Source organism: Solanum dulcamara, chromosome 2, assembly GCF_947179165.1.
Source record: "Solanum dulcamara chromosome 2, daSolDulc1.2, whole genome shotgun sequence".
Classification (NCBI taxonomy): domain Eukaryota; kingdom Viridiplantae; phylum Streptophyta; class Magnoliopsida; order Solanales; family Solanaceae; genus Solanum; species Solanum dulcamara.
The window spans coordinates 77,995,611-78,010,799 of NC_077238.1; the positions used below are offsets into that span (position 1 = coordinate 77,995,611).

General features: G+C 33.4%; 3 protein-coding genes across 3 annotated transcripts in view; 1 reads left to right on the plus strand and 2 right to left on the minus strand.

The window, feature by feature from the left end:
- The window catches only part of LOC129880840 (ATP synthase subunit delta', mitochondrial-like), a 57,661-nt gene that overhangs the window by 13,490 nt on the left and 28,982 nt on the right, over positions 1–15,189 (minus strand). The gene's annotated exons all lie outside the window — the stretch shown is intronic.
- Positions 7,958–10,803, plus strand: LOC129880839 (metacaspase-1-like). Its single transcript, XM_055955063.1, has 5 exons — positions 7,958–8,390; positions 9,443–9,773; positions 9,920–10,040; positions 10,145–10,351; positions 10,629–10,803. The coding sequence occupies exons 1-5, from the start codon at positions 8,030–8,032 to the stop codon at positions 10,686–10,688; spliced, it is 1,080 nt and encodes a 359-aa protein (XP_055811038.1). The 5' UTR covers positions 7,958–8,029; the 3' UTR covers positions 10,689–10,803.
- On the minus strand, positions 11,606–12,231 carry LOC129879250 (ATP synthase subunit delta', mitochondrial-like; the record flags this gene model as incomplete). The annotated part of the gene is made up of 1 exon (XM_055953515.1): positions 11,606–12,231. A coding segment is annotated over one exon (387 nt), but the record flags the coding sequence as incomplete, so codon positions are not given.

Below are 15,189 nucleotides of genomic sequence, written 5' to 3' on the forward strand. Positions count from 1 at the left end.
ACATAATCGTACATTCCACGTACTGATGTCATTTGGCCTGCATCATTTCATAATGTAGAGACAGGTACTAGAGATCATCAACAGGTGCATCGTTGATTTATCTACACACTTCCAGTTACGTGGTGAGTCCTCCTAGTTTCCGGAGGATCTTGAGTTCTGTATATAGCTCTATATTATCTTCCTTATGTTGATTGTTGGTAGCTATGGACTTGTCATTGGCACCTTCTAGACTTTGATAGAGGCTTTATAGACTAGAGTGTGGGGAGGTTGGACCGTTATTTTGAGGAGTCCTATTGTACCTATTTTGTTGAGTTGAATATGTTTGGCCTTCGGCCCCATATTGTAAATGACATGTTATGATTGAGCTTTCCCTTGAGTGTATATGACTAAATGATAGAGTGATTGAATCAGGTGGTTCGCTTGAAGGTCAGAAATGGCTTTTAAGTACCGGTCACGTCTAGGGTACCCTCCCGGGGCGTGACACCTTACCAGGAAAACCCAGTGAGACAAAACTTTGGTTAAGGAAAAAAGAGTGCATCGCTTATCTTACTCCCCCTGATGAAAACTTCATTTTATATTTTGGAGATGACGCATTCCAATATTATATCTTAGTTTCTCAAATGTTGATGTTGATAATGCCTTTGTGAAGAATAATTTTGGTGAAATATGTTTCGTTTTGTCTCTTTTTATGAAGCCACCTTTCAATTGAGTTATGCACGCGGCATTGTCTTTGAATATAATTGAGCTATGCACGCGGCATTCTCTACTTGCTTCATGATTTGCTATTATTTCAACATGATTTGAAGAAGTAGCAACAATAGACTGCTTTGTAGACCGTGATCATGTAGCAGTTCCTCCGTGTGTAAATAGATAGCATGTCTAAGATAGAATTTTATGTGGGTCTGATAAATAACCTACATCTTCATAACCAATAAGGTCATGACAATCTTTGTTAGTATAAAACAAACTCATATCAATAGTACCTTTTAGGTATCGCAAAATATGTTTGATAACGTGTCAATGCCTTCGCGTTGGGAATGAACTATACCTTGCAAGCAAATTAACAGAAAATGTTATATCAGGTCCGTTAGTAAGATACATAAGTGCACCAATTGCACTAAGATATGGTACTTCAGGACCAAGAAGTTCCTCATCCTCTTCTGCAGGTCGAAATGGATCTTTTTTCACTTCAAGTGATCGAACAACTATTAGAGTACTTAATGGATGTATTTTTTCCATGTAAAACCATTTTAAAATTTTCTCAGTGTAGGCAGATTGGTGGACAAAAACTCGTCTGCTAAATGTTCAATTTGCAGACCCAGACAAAGTTTTGTTGTTCCGAGATCTTTCATCTTAAATTCTTTCTTTAGCTATTCAATCGCCTTTTGGACCTCTTCAGGGGTTCCAATGAGATTTATGTCATCAACATAAACGACGAATATAACAAACTGTGATTTCATTTTCTTAATAAAAATACATGGACAAATAATATCATTTATATAGCTTTCATTTATTAAGTACTCAGTAAGGCGATTATACCACATACGCCCTGATTGTTTCAGACCATATAATGATCTTTGTAGTTTTATTGAGTACATCTCCCAAGACTTATCACATGCTTCAGGAAATTTTAATCCTTTTAAGATTTTCATGTAAATTTCATTATCAAGTGAACCATAAAGGTAAACTGTAACTACATCCATTAGATGTATTTTAAGATTTTTATGTACAGCTAGACTGATGAGATATCGAAATGTTATTCCATCCATATTAGGTGAATATATTTCTTCATAGTTGACCCCGGGTCTTTGAGAGAATCCTTGTGCAACAAGGCGTGACTTGTATCTTACAATTTCATTTCTCTCATTTCGTTGTTGCACAAAAACTCATTTATAGCCAACTGATTTCACACCTTCAGGGGTTTGGATTATAGGTCCAAAAACCCCATGTTTAGCAAGTGAGTCTAATTCTAATTGAATTGCCTTTTAATATTCTGGTCAATCATATCTACGTCGACATTCTTCGACAGATTTAGGCTCAAGACTTTTACTATCTTGCTTGAGGTTAATTGCAACATTATATGCAAGAACATTATCCACAATAATTTTCGATCGATCTAAATTTATCTCATCACCGATAGAATTTATTGACAGTTCTTCATTCACTTGAGTCTCGGGTTCACTGATTTCTTCAAGAATATCAGGATTACTCAAATGTGACCTTTTTTAGGAGGTTCTTGTGTAGTATCATCTTTGTTATTCCTCATACTTCTCTTTCTAGGATTTTTATCCTTTGAGTCCAACGGTCTACCATGTTTCAGATGTGTTTGGGATTTAGAAGCTATGATACTAGTAGATGGTCCTTTGGGGACATCAATTCGGATAGGCACATTCACTGCAGGGATATGTGACTTAGTTATCCATTTTAAATCAATAAATACACCTGGCATTTGATTTTCTATTTTCTGTAAGAGGATGATCTTCTGGACCTCCTGCTCACATGTGCAGGTACGTGGATCAAAATGAGATAGTGATGCAATTTCTTTTTCGGGTTCCTTTTTCTCTCTCCCTAATGGAGGGAAAGTTGTTTAATCAAACTAATAATTTGCAAATCGAGCAGTGAATAAGTCTCCAGTCAACAGTTCAAGGTATCGAATTATGGAGGGTGAGTCAAATCCAACATATATGCCCAACCTTCATTGAGGTCCCATCTTTGTACGTTGTGGTGGTGCTACAGCCATGTATACCGCACAACTAAAAATTCTTAGATGGATATATTTGGCTCATGTCCAAATATTAATTACGATGGAAAGTATTTATTATAATGCGTCGGTCGGAGCCGTACAAGTGTTGTTTCATATAAGATAGCATGACCCTAAACAGTAATTGGCAATTTTATTTTCTTTAGTAGAGGTCTCGCTATCAATTGTAGGTGCTTTATAAATGACTCTTCAAGGCCATTTTGAGTATGAACATAAACAACAAGATGTTCAATTTTTTTCCCAATTGATAAGCAATAATCATTAAAAACTTGGGATGTAAATTCTCCAGCATTATCAAGACGAATAACCTTAATTGGATAATCTGGAAATTGCGCTCTCAATCTTATTATTTGTGCTAACAACTTTGCAAATGCCAAATTGCAAGATGATAAGAGGTACACATGAGATCATCTAGATGATGCATCTATTAGGATCATAAAATATCTAAACAATTCACTAGGTGGATGAATACGTCCACATATATCTCCATTTATATGCTCTAAAAAGCTAGGAGATTCGATGCCAACCTTCAAGGTCGATGGTCTGGAAATTAATTTTCCTTGATAACAAGCAGCATATGAAAATTCATCATTCGTAAAAATCTTCTGGTTCTTTAACGGATGTCCAGTTGAATTTTCAAGGATTCGTCTCATCATTATTGATCCAGGATGACTTATTCGATCATGTCATACCACAAATGTATTTAGATCAGTAAACTTCTGGTTTACGATCATATGTGCTTTAATTGCACTAATTTCTGCATAATATAGGTCAGACGACAAAGTTGATAATTTTTTCAAAACATATTTCTGGCCTGAGACACTCTTGGTTATACCAAGATATTCAGTATTTATTTAATTTAGTATCTCAATGTGATATTCATTTCTACGGATATCTTTAAAACTTAACAAATTTTATGGGGATTTAGAAGAGAGTAGTGAATCTTCTATAATAATTTTTTTCCCTTTAGGCAGAATTATAATAACTCTTTCGGAGCATTCAATCATTTTTGAATTACCAAAAATTATAGTAACATTTGTTTTCATTCTAAGCAAGTTGAAAAACTATTTCTCGTCTTTAAAAATAGCATGAATTGTTCCACTATCAATTACACAAATATCCTCGTGATTGATTATTGATCCAAATAAAATTTGAGGCATATCTGTATTTTTCTTCCAAAGGAAATAAAGTAAATATTATAATTAATACATGATTTATTACATAAATTTTATTTATTTACATGGACTAGGAAAATACAAACATAATATTTAGTACAGATAAAGTAAAAAAATTTAAAAAATAATTTAAATATTATTAGTCATATCAATATTCATATTTTCTTCTGAAAAATTAAAAAAATCAGCTACATCCAGATTCATAGGCTGAATATTATCCTCAGAGGTAAAATTTGTCTCTGGATTATTTTCTGCTCTTTTCAAGGACGCCTGATATAGATGAACCAAGCATTTTGATGACTGGCAAGTCCGCGATCAGTGCCTCATACATCCACATCTATGACATACACTTTCTGATTTTTTTCTTTGGTAAAGCTTCTGGCCTTTTACTCTGCCTTTTATATTGCTGATCATTTATCGGTGTCAGCCGAGCATCATGATTATAATTTCTTCTTCGACCATGACTACGACCACGACTGGGGTCTTGGCCTCTTTCGCGTTGATTATAATTTGTCTGATTCACTTCAGGGAATGGCAAAGAACCAACGGGCCGACTATCATGATTTTTCATTAATAGTTCATTGTGGCGTTCAGCAATAAGAAGGTGAGATAGTAATTCAGAATATTTTTTAAAATTCTTTTCGCGATATTGCTGCTGCAGGAGCATATTCGCAGGTGGAAATGTGGAGTATGTTTTTTTCGAGTTTATCTTGCTCAATTATTTTATCTCCGCATTAATTTAACTGAGCTACAATTCTAAACAAGGCAAAATTATATTCAGTTATATTTTTAAAATTCATTAATCGCAAGTTTAGCCAATCATGATGTGCTTGTGGAAGTATGACCAACTTCAGGTGGTCATATCTTTCTTTTAAATTTTTTCACAATTTAAGGGGGTCTTTTAATGTTAGATATTGTAATTTCAACCCCTCGTCAAGATGGTGGTGGAGAAATATCATGGCTTTGGCACGGTCTTGATTAGATGTCGTATTGTCATCTTTGATGGTGTCTGTCAGAACCATCGATTCTATATGAATTTCGGCATCAAGTATCCATGATGAGTAGCCTTTTTCAGAAATATCAAGAGCAACAAATTCAAGTTTTAAAATATTAGACATGTTAAGAAAATAAAATTCTTACCCCTTTTATTAACTTCTTAAAAATATAGCTCAAAGCGACGGAGGTTCATGCTGATAACGTGTTATAAAATTAACTAACTTGACAATTTAATAAAGGAAAGAGAGTAAGAGAATATAAAAAGAGTAGAAAGGATTTTTCTTTCGTATGTTTCTCTGCTTCTGTATCTTTCATTGTACATAAACTTGTACAAATTATATAGGCACAGAAAATTGTCAATTTGCCCAAACATCCAAGTGGGTGGGTCCCACTTGAATAGAGACATCCAATACCAATAATGCAACAATAGCAATAGAAATCTGTGTTTTATTCTCTCATCAAACAAAGTGAAACCCCTCAATAGAAGCTTCTACCAAGTTGAATTTTAATAATGTTTGCCTCATGTTAAATTGCTAAATCATTATCGTTATTATTTTATTCCATTAAAACAAGAATAAAATCAATGAAAGTTTGTAGTGGAAAACCAAGTGCTATGTTCAGGGAGTATTAAGAGTATAAATTGTTTCCATAAGAATCACTTTTGAATAGGGTAACTGTAGCATCCAAAAATAGAATTGATTAAATTTTATTAAGTTTTATTTATAGTGATCATTTATTAAAGATTGGTTTTGATAATTAAATGATTGAATAATTAAGAGTAATTTACTAAAAGTAACATTGTATATAAAATATTTTATGTTCATGTTAAATTTGGAGGAAAAGAAACACCTCAAAGAACGTGATATAAATAATCTAATATTAAATGAAATATTAATAATTACTTATACAATTCAAATCTGTGACTTATTAATCACACGCGTAGATTATTGTAACATTGCTTCAAAGCTCTTCTCCTTAATTGTCTGATGAAAAATGAAAATTGTATTTCCCTCTCATCCTTCTTTTTTTCTTTTCTTTTTTTATTTTTTTGGCGTGGGTGGGGGGGAGGGGAGGAGAGGTGCGGGATTAAAGTTTTTGACATATCTATTACTACGAAATTATAACTCAGAAATTGTCGGGGGGTTTTTTGGTGTAAAATTTAAGAGTTTGGGTATATATATATATATACACACAATACAGTATTTGTGTAATATTTCTTGAATGTCTAGCTATTCTTCAACGATACCATAATAACATGTCATATATTGTTATGGTATTATTGAGGATTTAGAAGTTTCACATTAAAGATTGAGGATTGACTTTTTGAAATAGTGATTGTAGACGAGCACCAGTAGATATGAAGTAATTTCAGACTTCTTCTTTTTCAACTCAATATAGTTATTCACGCTCATATTATTAAATATTTTCAACGGCAGAAATCCAGATATATTTGCATAGTTGATCTTCGTGTTTTCAGAAGCAACAATTTTGATTTGATTTGAGATTTATGTGGAATCGAGTGTTGATTTGAATTGGAGAAGAAGAAGCATTGAGGAAGTAGGAGAACTGAATAATAAGAAGAAGAAGAATTAGGAAGAAGGCAAATTAGGAAAGAAGGAATGAATGGAGAAGAAGGAGAATTGGGAAAAAGAAACAAACTTGAAAAGAAGAAGAATTGGGGTATGAATTGTAATGAAATATTTGTCAGTAAGTATTTTACTTTTATGGAGCATGAGCTTAATTTTTTCAAAATAATATTATATCCTATTTGCTTTTCTGTGGAAGAGGCAGGGTGACTAGTTTCCTCTACCCATCATTTCCTTAGTTATTTAGCAACATTAGTTAGTATTTTTGTACTATCTTATTCTTCAATTTTTACTATTCTTGTTGCTAAAACTATTTAGCGCAACCTTCCAAGCTTTCCATCCTGTTCTCGGGCGCTTGCATTATTTATCTTTGTTTTGTTCTTCTTGCTATTTTAGTATCATTATTTTTTTTCAATCCTACTTTAAATGTCACTTCTATGTAGGAATAAGTTTTACTTATATTTTCTGTGTTGATATTAGTGGGTGCATGTTAGGGGGAATTTATGGTATACTAGAGGATCTTATACTTTGTTCATTTCCTACTATTAAAATTTATAACGTGTAAAATAATTATAAAATGTTATCTACGGAGTATTGTGTAAAAACTTTTGAGCTTACTTTATTTTTGTCAAAGTGTCTTTTCTAAACGGCTTTGTCTACTTTGCAAATCTTCACTGTTTTATTAATAACTTTTCTTCTTTCGTCCATTCACGAGGTCCTTTTTAAGAAAATTACAGAGAAAAGGATAATTATCTAGCGAGAATCGTTTTGATTATATGTTACAATGTCATTATAGATGGAGACTAGTGAACCTAGGGAAGTTTTACACTATTTAGAGCACGTTTGAATGGGCTTATAACTTGGGTTATTTTTGTCTTTTTGGCTTAAAGACTTTTTTTTCGCTTTATCTAAACATTATAAAAATGCTTTAAAATTATTTTAGCTTAAATGCATTTGAAATAAGTCAATCCAAACGGACTCTTAGTCATATTTATCTTTATAATAGATCACTTATCTTATTTTTGATATTATATATTCATGTTCCACATGTTAAGGAGATTTACCTGCAGTATTATTTAGATAAATCCATAGTGTAAAACAAAATTATATTTACGTGTATATAACATACTATCAGGGGCGGATCAAGATTGTTGGCAGCTAGTTATAAATGAGTTCGCGTAAATTCAGTAACTTTTGTTCATACTTTATATACTGTATTACAAAATTAACTAAATATTTATAAATATTTAAATGTGAAACTATTTTTTGTTATAATATTAACTTGAAATCGTCATAACTTATAAACTCAAAATCCTCGCTCCGCAAACATAAACCCTTTTTGAAAACACTTATAAATAGAAGCTTACTCCCCAATTGAGCTAAACCAAAGATCTTTTCATAGTGGATCTTGACCTCTGTCTTATCTCTCTATTCTCCTTTTTTTCATAAGAAACAATAATCTTGCACAAACATCATTACTCTTTTCATTTTCTTAATATTTTTTTGAAAATATGGTGAAGTTTGTGGAGTGTACCAATTGCCACACAACCTTACAACTCCCTAATGGTGCTCAGTCAATACGCTGCGCACTCTGCTCCGCAGTGATGACTGACACAATCGGACCTCGGAGGAGGACCCAATTATCATCGTACATGAATAACTATTTCCTTATGTCCGGCCACGGGAGACCCGCGGCCGAACAGAGGATTCAACCCCCTCCAGCTTTTGGTCGGAAGAGGGCTTTGATTATTGGAATTACATATAAAAAAACTAAATATGAGCTCAAGGGATGCATCAATGATGCTAAATGTATGAAGTATTTGCTTGTCAATCGATTCAAGTTTCCTCAAGAATCTGTTATCATGCTCACTGGTAAAATATTCTCTCTTTTATTACTACTTTTTTGACAAATATTCACTTGTACAGTTAGAGGCGAAGTCAGAATTTTAACTTTATAGGTTCTGAATTTTAGAACGACGACTTCAATCGTTAATAATTGAGCTTAAACTTAATATTTGTAACATATTTTAATGAATTTCTTAACACAAATATACCGTTTGAACAAAAGCTATTTGGATTGGCCGAACCCGTATCCATAACGCAATAGATATATATAAAAACATGTATATGCTATATGGACAGACAGTTTAGTGTTATTTAACATGAATGTTTATTACATGTAGAGAATTATGAAATAAATTTCTTATAACTGATCTGGTCGTGCAAATACTTTTTCATCATATTGTCCTCGATCAGTTCATAGAACTTAAACTCTATCGTTCTGGACGAATATTACTACTTGTGCTGTTAATAATGACCAAATCTTAGCATCTTAGTTGTCACTGTCAGCAGAAGTAAGTCTTGTTTGTTTGAGATATGATGCTTCGAAGCATTTAATGTCATAATTTATAGTTAATGATCAAAACACATCTAAAGTATCTCGAATTTTCGAGTCTCATACATGAACTATTTTTTTTTACTTATAAGTTAATTTCAATTTATAAGCTGATTAAAATAAGTACATCCAAACAAACTCAATTATTTATTGAAGCTTATTTTAAGCACAAAATGACTTTAAGTTGGTCATCCAAACACTGAAAAAAGGTGATGAAAACAGCTTATAAGTAACTTATAAGTCAATCCAAACGGACTCTAAGTGGTTTCTTCCCATTTGCCTTAGCCTTAACTTGGTGGATAGGGTTAGCTGGTATTTGTGTTGGTGAGAGATAGCACACACCCCATGTGTTAGTCAAGATGCGTGCAAGATAGTTCGAACACAACGATCATCACAACAACAAAAAAAGAACTTACCTGTGATTATTGATGTTGGCAAAACCTTTTTTTCCATCTTCTTGTCCTATCTATTCCACCAAAACTCATATTAACCAATCCTAACTTCTAATCTTCCATTTTCTTACTTATAGAAGAAGAAAGAGATACACACAGAATTCCAACTATACAAAACATAAGGCAGGCAATTTACTGGCTTATGCAAGGTGTTCAAGCAGGGGATTCTCTGGTGTTCCATTTTTCTGGTCATGGCTTACAAAAAAGGAGCTACACTTCAGATGAAATTGATGGTTATGATGAAACACTTTGCCCCTTGGACTATGAAACAAAAGGAATGATTGTTGATGATGAACTAAATGCAACACTTGTTAGGCCTCTTCCTCGCGGTGCTAAGCTTCACGCCATCATAGATGCCTGTCACAGTGGTACTATGCTAGATTTACCATTTTTTTGTAGGATGGACAGGTCTGTGACACTACTACTTTTTGTTCTACTTAATGTTCAAATTTCTAGTAGGAAACCCCCTCTTGTCCGAAATATTAGTAGTCGTTTTATGTTTACTCTTATGATTAAGGCTATCAAACGTCTTTCTTAAAAAAAAACTTATGCAGAACTGGACGATATGTGTGGGAAGACCATCGTCCTCGATCAGGAGTATGGAAAGGAACAAGTGGAGGAGAGGCTATATCTTTCAGTGGTTGTGATGATCATCAAAAATCAGCAGATACAAATGTAAAATTCACTTTTCCATCTAAAGTTTTAGATCTTCTTGAAATGGAACTTAGTGTAAATCAACCTAAGCAAAGCCAATTGAATGACTTACTTGTTGATGACAGAGTTTGTCTAAGGTCATTTCAACTGGTGCAATGACCTTCTCTTTCATCCAAGCAATTGAGCGCGGACAAGGAACTACTTATGGAAGTATTCTGAATGCAATCAGATCTTCCATCCGCAGTTCTGATAGTGATTTAGGAAGCAACATCACCAGTTCTCTTCTCACAATGCTAATTACCGGGGGAAACTCTGGCTTTGGGATGAGACAGGTAATTTTAACTTAAGAATACATTTACTGATATTGAATTGGTCTTCCAGTGTAAATGGATCATGTCTAAGTTAATTGATCGCTACAAATAGATATTTCCAGGAACAATATACCCAATGTAATCCCACAAAGTAGGGTCTCCCCATCTGGAGAAGGTAGAGTGTATAGAGTGGTATAGAGACTGTTTCTAATAGACCCTCTGCTCAAGAAAAACTGTTCATATTACTCAGAATGATGTTTGAAGTATATATATATCATTGTTTACCTTTTGGTTGCAGGAGCCCCAGTTGACTGCTAATGAGCCATTTGATGTGAACACCAGAAAGTTTTCACTATAACATCTTAAGCAATCTTACACACCTCCTGCTTTCATATAGTTTGGGTGCATAGATACCGATTGAAGTTATCGGAGAGAGAAATAAAGTCTTACTATCAATTCCTTTTGAATAAGGCTACGCTGCTCAAGCGTTTGAAACTAAAATCTTTGTTAGCATCTCTTTCAGATTTCCAGTTCTTCAACCTCTGTATTGCTAAATTTACTTAAATTTTCTTACCTTCTCTTTTCTCTGTCCTGTTTCCTATTCAGAGAACAAATATAACGCTTCTTGGCATAACCTCCTAGAGAATATTTGTGTTTCCATGTAGTGAAAAGTTTTGATACAAGAAATACTTGTATGAACGCACTTCAGTATGGATTACTCGTTTATTCAATGTCGGACAACATTATGTCTATTTCTTTAGCAGACAGCATGACAGGGATAATGTAATAGCATTATTAAATTGAGGTTTAGTGAACTGCTAATTCACTGAGATTTGGTGCTTTACGCAACGATAGGAGACTCTTAAAAATGGTGTTACCACTAATAGAAAAAGAAAAGGAAATCAGTAAACAAAGGCCTCTTTTGACCTTCAAGTTCACATTGGACGTAGGCAATACTGCTAATTGCTAGTCTTCAACGATAGCATCATGAGTTCTTATTTACAAGGCAAAACTTGGTTCACGTAACATCAACTCAAGCTAAAATGTTTTTTTTTATATTTCTCAAGCCTACAAAAAGGTATATAACTATATATTGTAAATGAAATGCTGTTCAAGGCAATGATTCAAGTAATGCTGCGTTCTGAAACAGCTATTAAATGTATGTAAACCAAGGACTACGAAAAGCTCTGTAACGGCAACTACAGAGACATGGAGTGAGAACTGGAAACCCACACAAAAAGTGCACCCCAAGCTAGAAATTAGGGAGCATGAGAATACAGGATAATTCTTTTTGAACAATCTATTCTCATTACTGCAGTTTAGCGTAAAGCTTATATAGCAGCAAATAAGATATATAAAGAAACCTTGTCCGAAGCATTTATTCAAGTAATGCAGGACTTAAAATAGAAATCATCAGCAGCAGCAGCTTATGCAAAAAGGATGAAGTAGTTTATCAATCAGACACAAAGGAAAACAGAAAGTTCACCAAGGACAAAGATTGTATTGCTGTTTGCTTAACCACTGAGGGCAGCATTAAGGGCGCTGTGTACATCAACTCCTATCTGGGATTCAGCTTTTTCTACATCGGTTGATGCCGTGCTTAGCTTCTGAGTGGACTCAGTGAGGCCCTTTTGAACCAAATTGGGGTCGATGCGATCAAGTGGTACAGCTTCAATAGCAATTATATCCGCAAAAGAATTTGCATGAACAAATGCAAATCCACCACTCACAAAGTACTTGTTCACATCGTTGCCCTCGTGAACTGATAAGATACCAGACTTCAGCTCAGCAATTGTCGCTACATGCCCAGGTAAAACACCCATCTGTCCTGTTGTTGCAGGGATTATAACCATGTCAACCTGGATATAATGCAAAATGGAGGAGCAGCTTGAATCAGATTTTCAGAGCCATTTGATGCACATTCATCATAAGCATACTATTAAACCTCACACAAGTATTCCCACATAATTGACAAATGTTGAAACATTGAGCTAGAAAATGTTTCTCTGGTTTATTAATAGTCAGCATACAATGTAAACTTAATGAGACTACAGTAAGAAACTGAAATAAATCAGCAGTTTGTGGAGCACCCTCGGAAATTAACAAAATTTTAATAATGACAAGTTTGTCAAAAGACAACAAACTCCACACTGATCAGATTCTTGAGAAATTCAATACCAATTGAACTGCTATATTAAGGTTGTTGTGTTATTGCCTTGTAGCATAAAGTGATCTTTTAAACCAAGCAAAACCAAATTTAAATATACAAATTGAAGAGCATATTATTAGTTGTTTTTCCCACAACAATGACTGCTAAGTGCTAACTAATTCACTCCTAGAAAAGAAGATTTCATAAGGATTTCTGCATGAAATTACTACTCCCTCCGTCCCAAAATAAGTGTTACTTTAGCTTATTCATACTTATTAAGAAAAATAATAAATAGAAGGTATAGTTTACTAAATTACCCCTATTTATTAGATGTTTCTTGAGAATTGAGCACGATTAAAAAGTAGTTCTTTAGTACTAGGTATACTTGGAAAAAACATACTAATTTTTGTCTTAAGTCCTAAGGTGACATTTATTTTGGGACAAATGTTTATTGCTAAAGCGACACTTATTTTGGGACGGAGGGAGTATTTAGCAAGAATAACAGCCTGTTTGGATGGGCTTTTAGCTTTTGGCTTATCTTTGTCTTTTTGGCTTAAAAACGAGGGCTTAAAAACACTTTTTTATTTTGCCCAAAAACTTCAAAAGTGCTTAAAAGCTATTTTAGCTTAAAACACTTAAAATAAGTCAATCCAAACAAGCTCTAAGATGCAAAAGGCTTCAGTTTGAAAAAACCTTCATGAAGCTTAGATTTGATTCACTTGTCACTGCCAACAAAAATTCCTTTGATTCAATTGATCCCTTAGGAAACGGTATAAAAACAACATCCAGAGTGGGTACTCCTATTGTCCCACTTGACCTACTTGACATTTTAGAATGTCTCCCAAAATGTAAATTATAAATACACCCCATCTCCTATACTCAAACTAGTAAGAGTAGTTTTATTTGTTGTGTGGTCACCCATTTAAAAGCTTAAATTGTTAGAATGGTTGCACTTTGATTTATTTAATTACATCTTCAACAAACTTATGCATGCGGGCCTGATTCTTTTTGATGAGCCAAGCACATCGAGATATTTTTTACGACAGTGATACTTGAACATAGAACCTCTAACTACTCTGATGTAATATTGAGGTGTGTGATCACCATCTAAAAACTTAGGGGTCGTTTGGTATGAAGGATAACACCAAATAGTCTCGGGATTAAATTAAAGTGCCACTTAATTTGTTGTTTGGTTGGCAAGTCCAGGATAACTTGTCCCGGGATTAATAATTAGTACTGGAATAAGTATCCTCCTCTTGGGTGGAATAGTAATCCCGGGATAACTTATCTCGAAATAAAATAGGGGAAATGACAAAAATATCTCTGTTATCATGCTCACTGGTAAAATATTCTCTCTTTTATTACTACTTTTTTGACAAATATTCACTTGTACAGTTAGAGGCGAAGTCAGAATTTTAACTTTATAGGTTCTGAATTTTAGAACGACGACTTCAATCGTTAATAATTGAGCTTAAACTTAATATTTGTAACATATTTTAATGAATTTCTTAACACAAATATACCGTTTGAAAAAAGCTAATTGGTTTGGCCGAAACCGTATCCGTAACGCAATAGATATATATAAAAGCATGTATATGCTATATGGACAGACAGTTTAGTGTTATTTAACATGAATGTTTATTACATGTAGAGAATTATGAAATAAATTTCTTATAACTGATCTGGTCGTGCAAATACTTTTTCATCATATTGTCCTCGATCAGTTCATAGAACTTAAACTCTATCGTTCTGGACGAATATTACTACTTGTGCTGTTAATAATGACCAAATCTTAGTATCTTAGTTGTCACTGTCAGCAGAAGTAAGTCTTGTTTGTTTGAGATATGATGTTTCGAAGCGTTTAATGTCATAATTTATAGTTAATGATCAAAACACATCTAAAGTATCTCGAATTTTCGAGTTTCATACTTGAACTATTAGATGTCCAAGTTTTCTATCTGAACTATCACCAACTATTCATCAGAACACATCTTAACTATCCGTTGTTCTTTTTTCCGGCATGAAATATAATAAGATATGAAGTGTTAGCATACATAACTAAAATTCTAAGTGCAAAATAGGATTCCTTGATGCACCTTTCCACTATTTGGTCTGAACTAAGCATCTGATGCATAGAGTACTTAATATGTTAATCTACTTTAGAATTTCATTGAGTTGTCAATTAGCACATTTTAGAATATTTTCCCTCTCAAAATATTACTTTAAAGTTGCCTATAGCTTTCTTCAATCACACAGCTTTAAAGAAAATGAACCACTTTAAAATTTCACATTACTTTGTTCTTCTTCCATGCTTTATATGACTTATCATAACTTTCTCCCAAAAAGGGAATTGCTTCCAAAGGAGTTGTTAATTCCTTAGACAGACTTCTCTTTTAACAATCATTCGTTATAACAACATTTCACTATAACAGCTAGTTATTTTTTATGTTATGTCATATTATACGTTTCTTATAACAACATTTCTCTATAGCAAGCAAACAATATTCAGACAATGATGTCGTTTTAAAGAGATTTGATTGTATAACCTGTGGAAATGAGATAAGTAGATAACTATGTTGGAGAAGCAACCGTTGATATTTATGAGCTTTAACCGACATATAACTTTAACACTAAGAGCTATATTAGAAAGATTTTAGTTATATACACTGACAATACTTTTACCATTAGTATAATGAGCTTAAATAGAGTG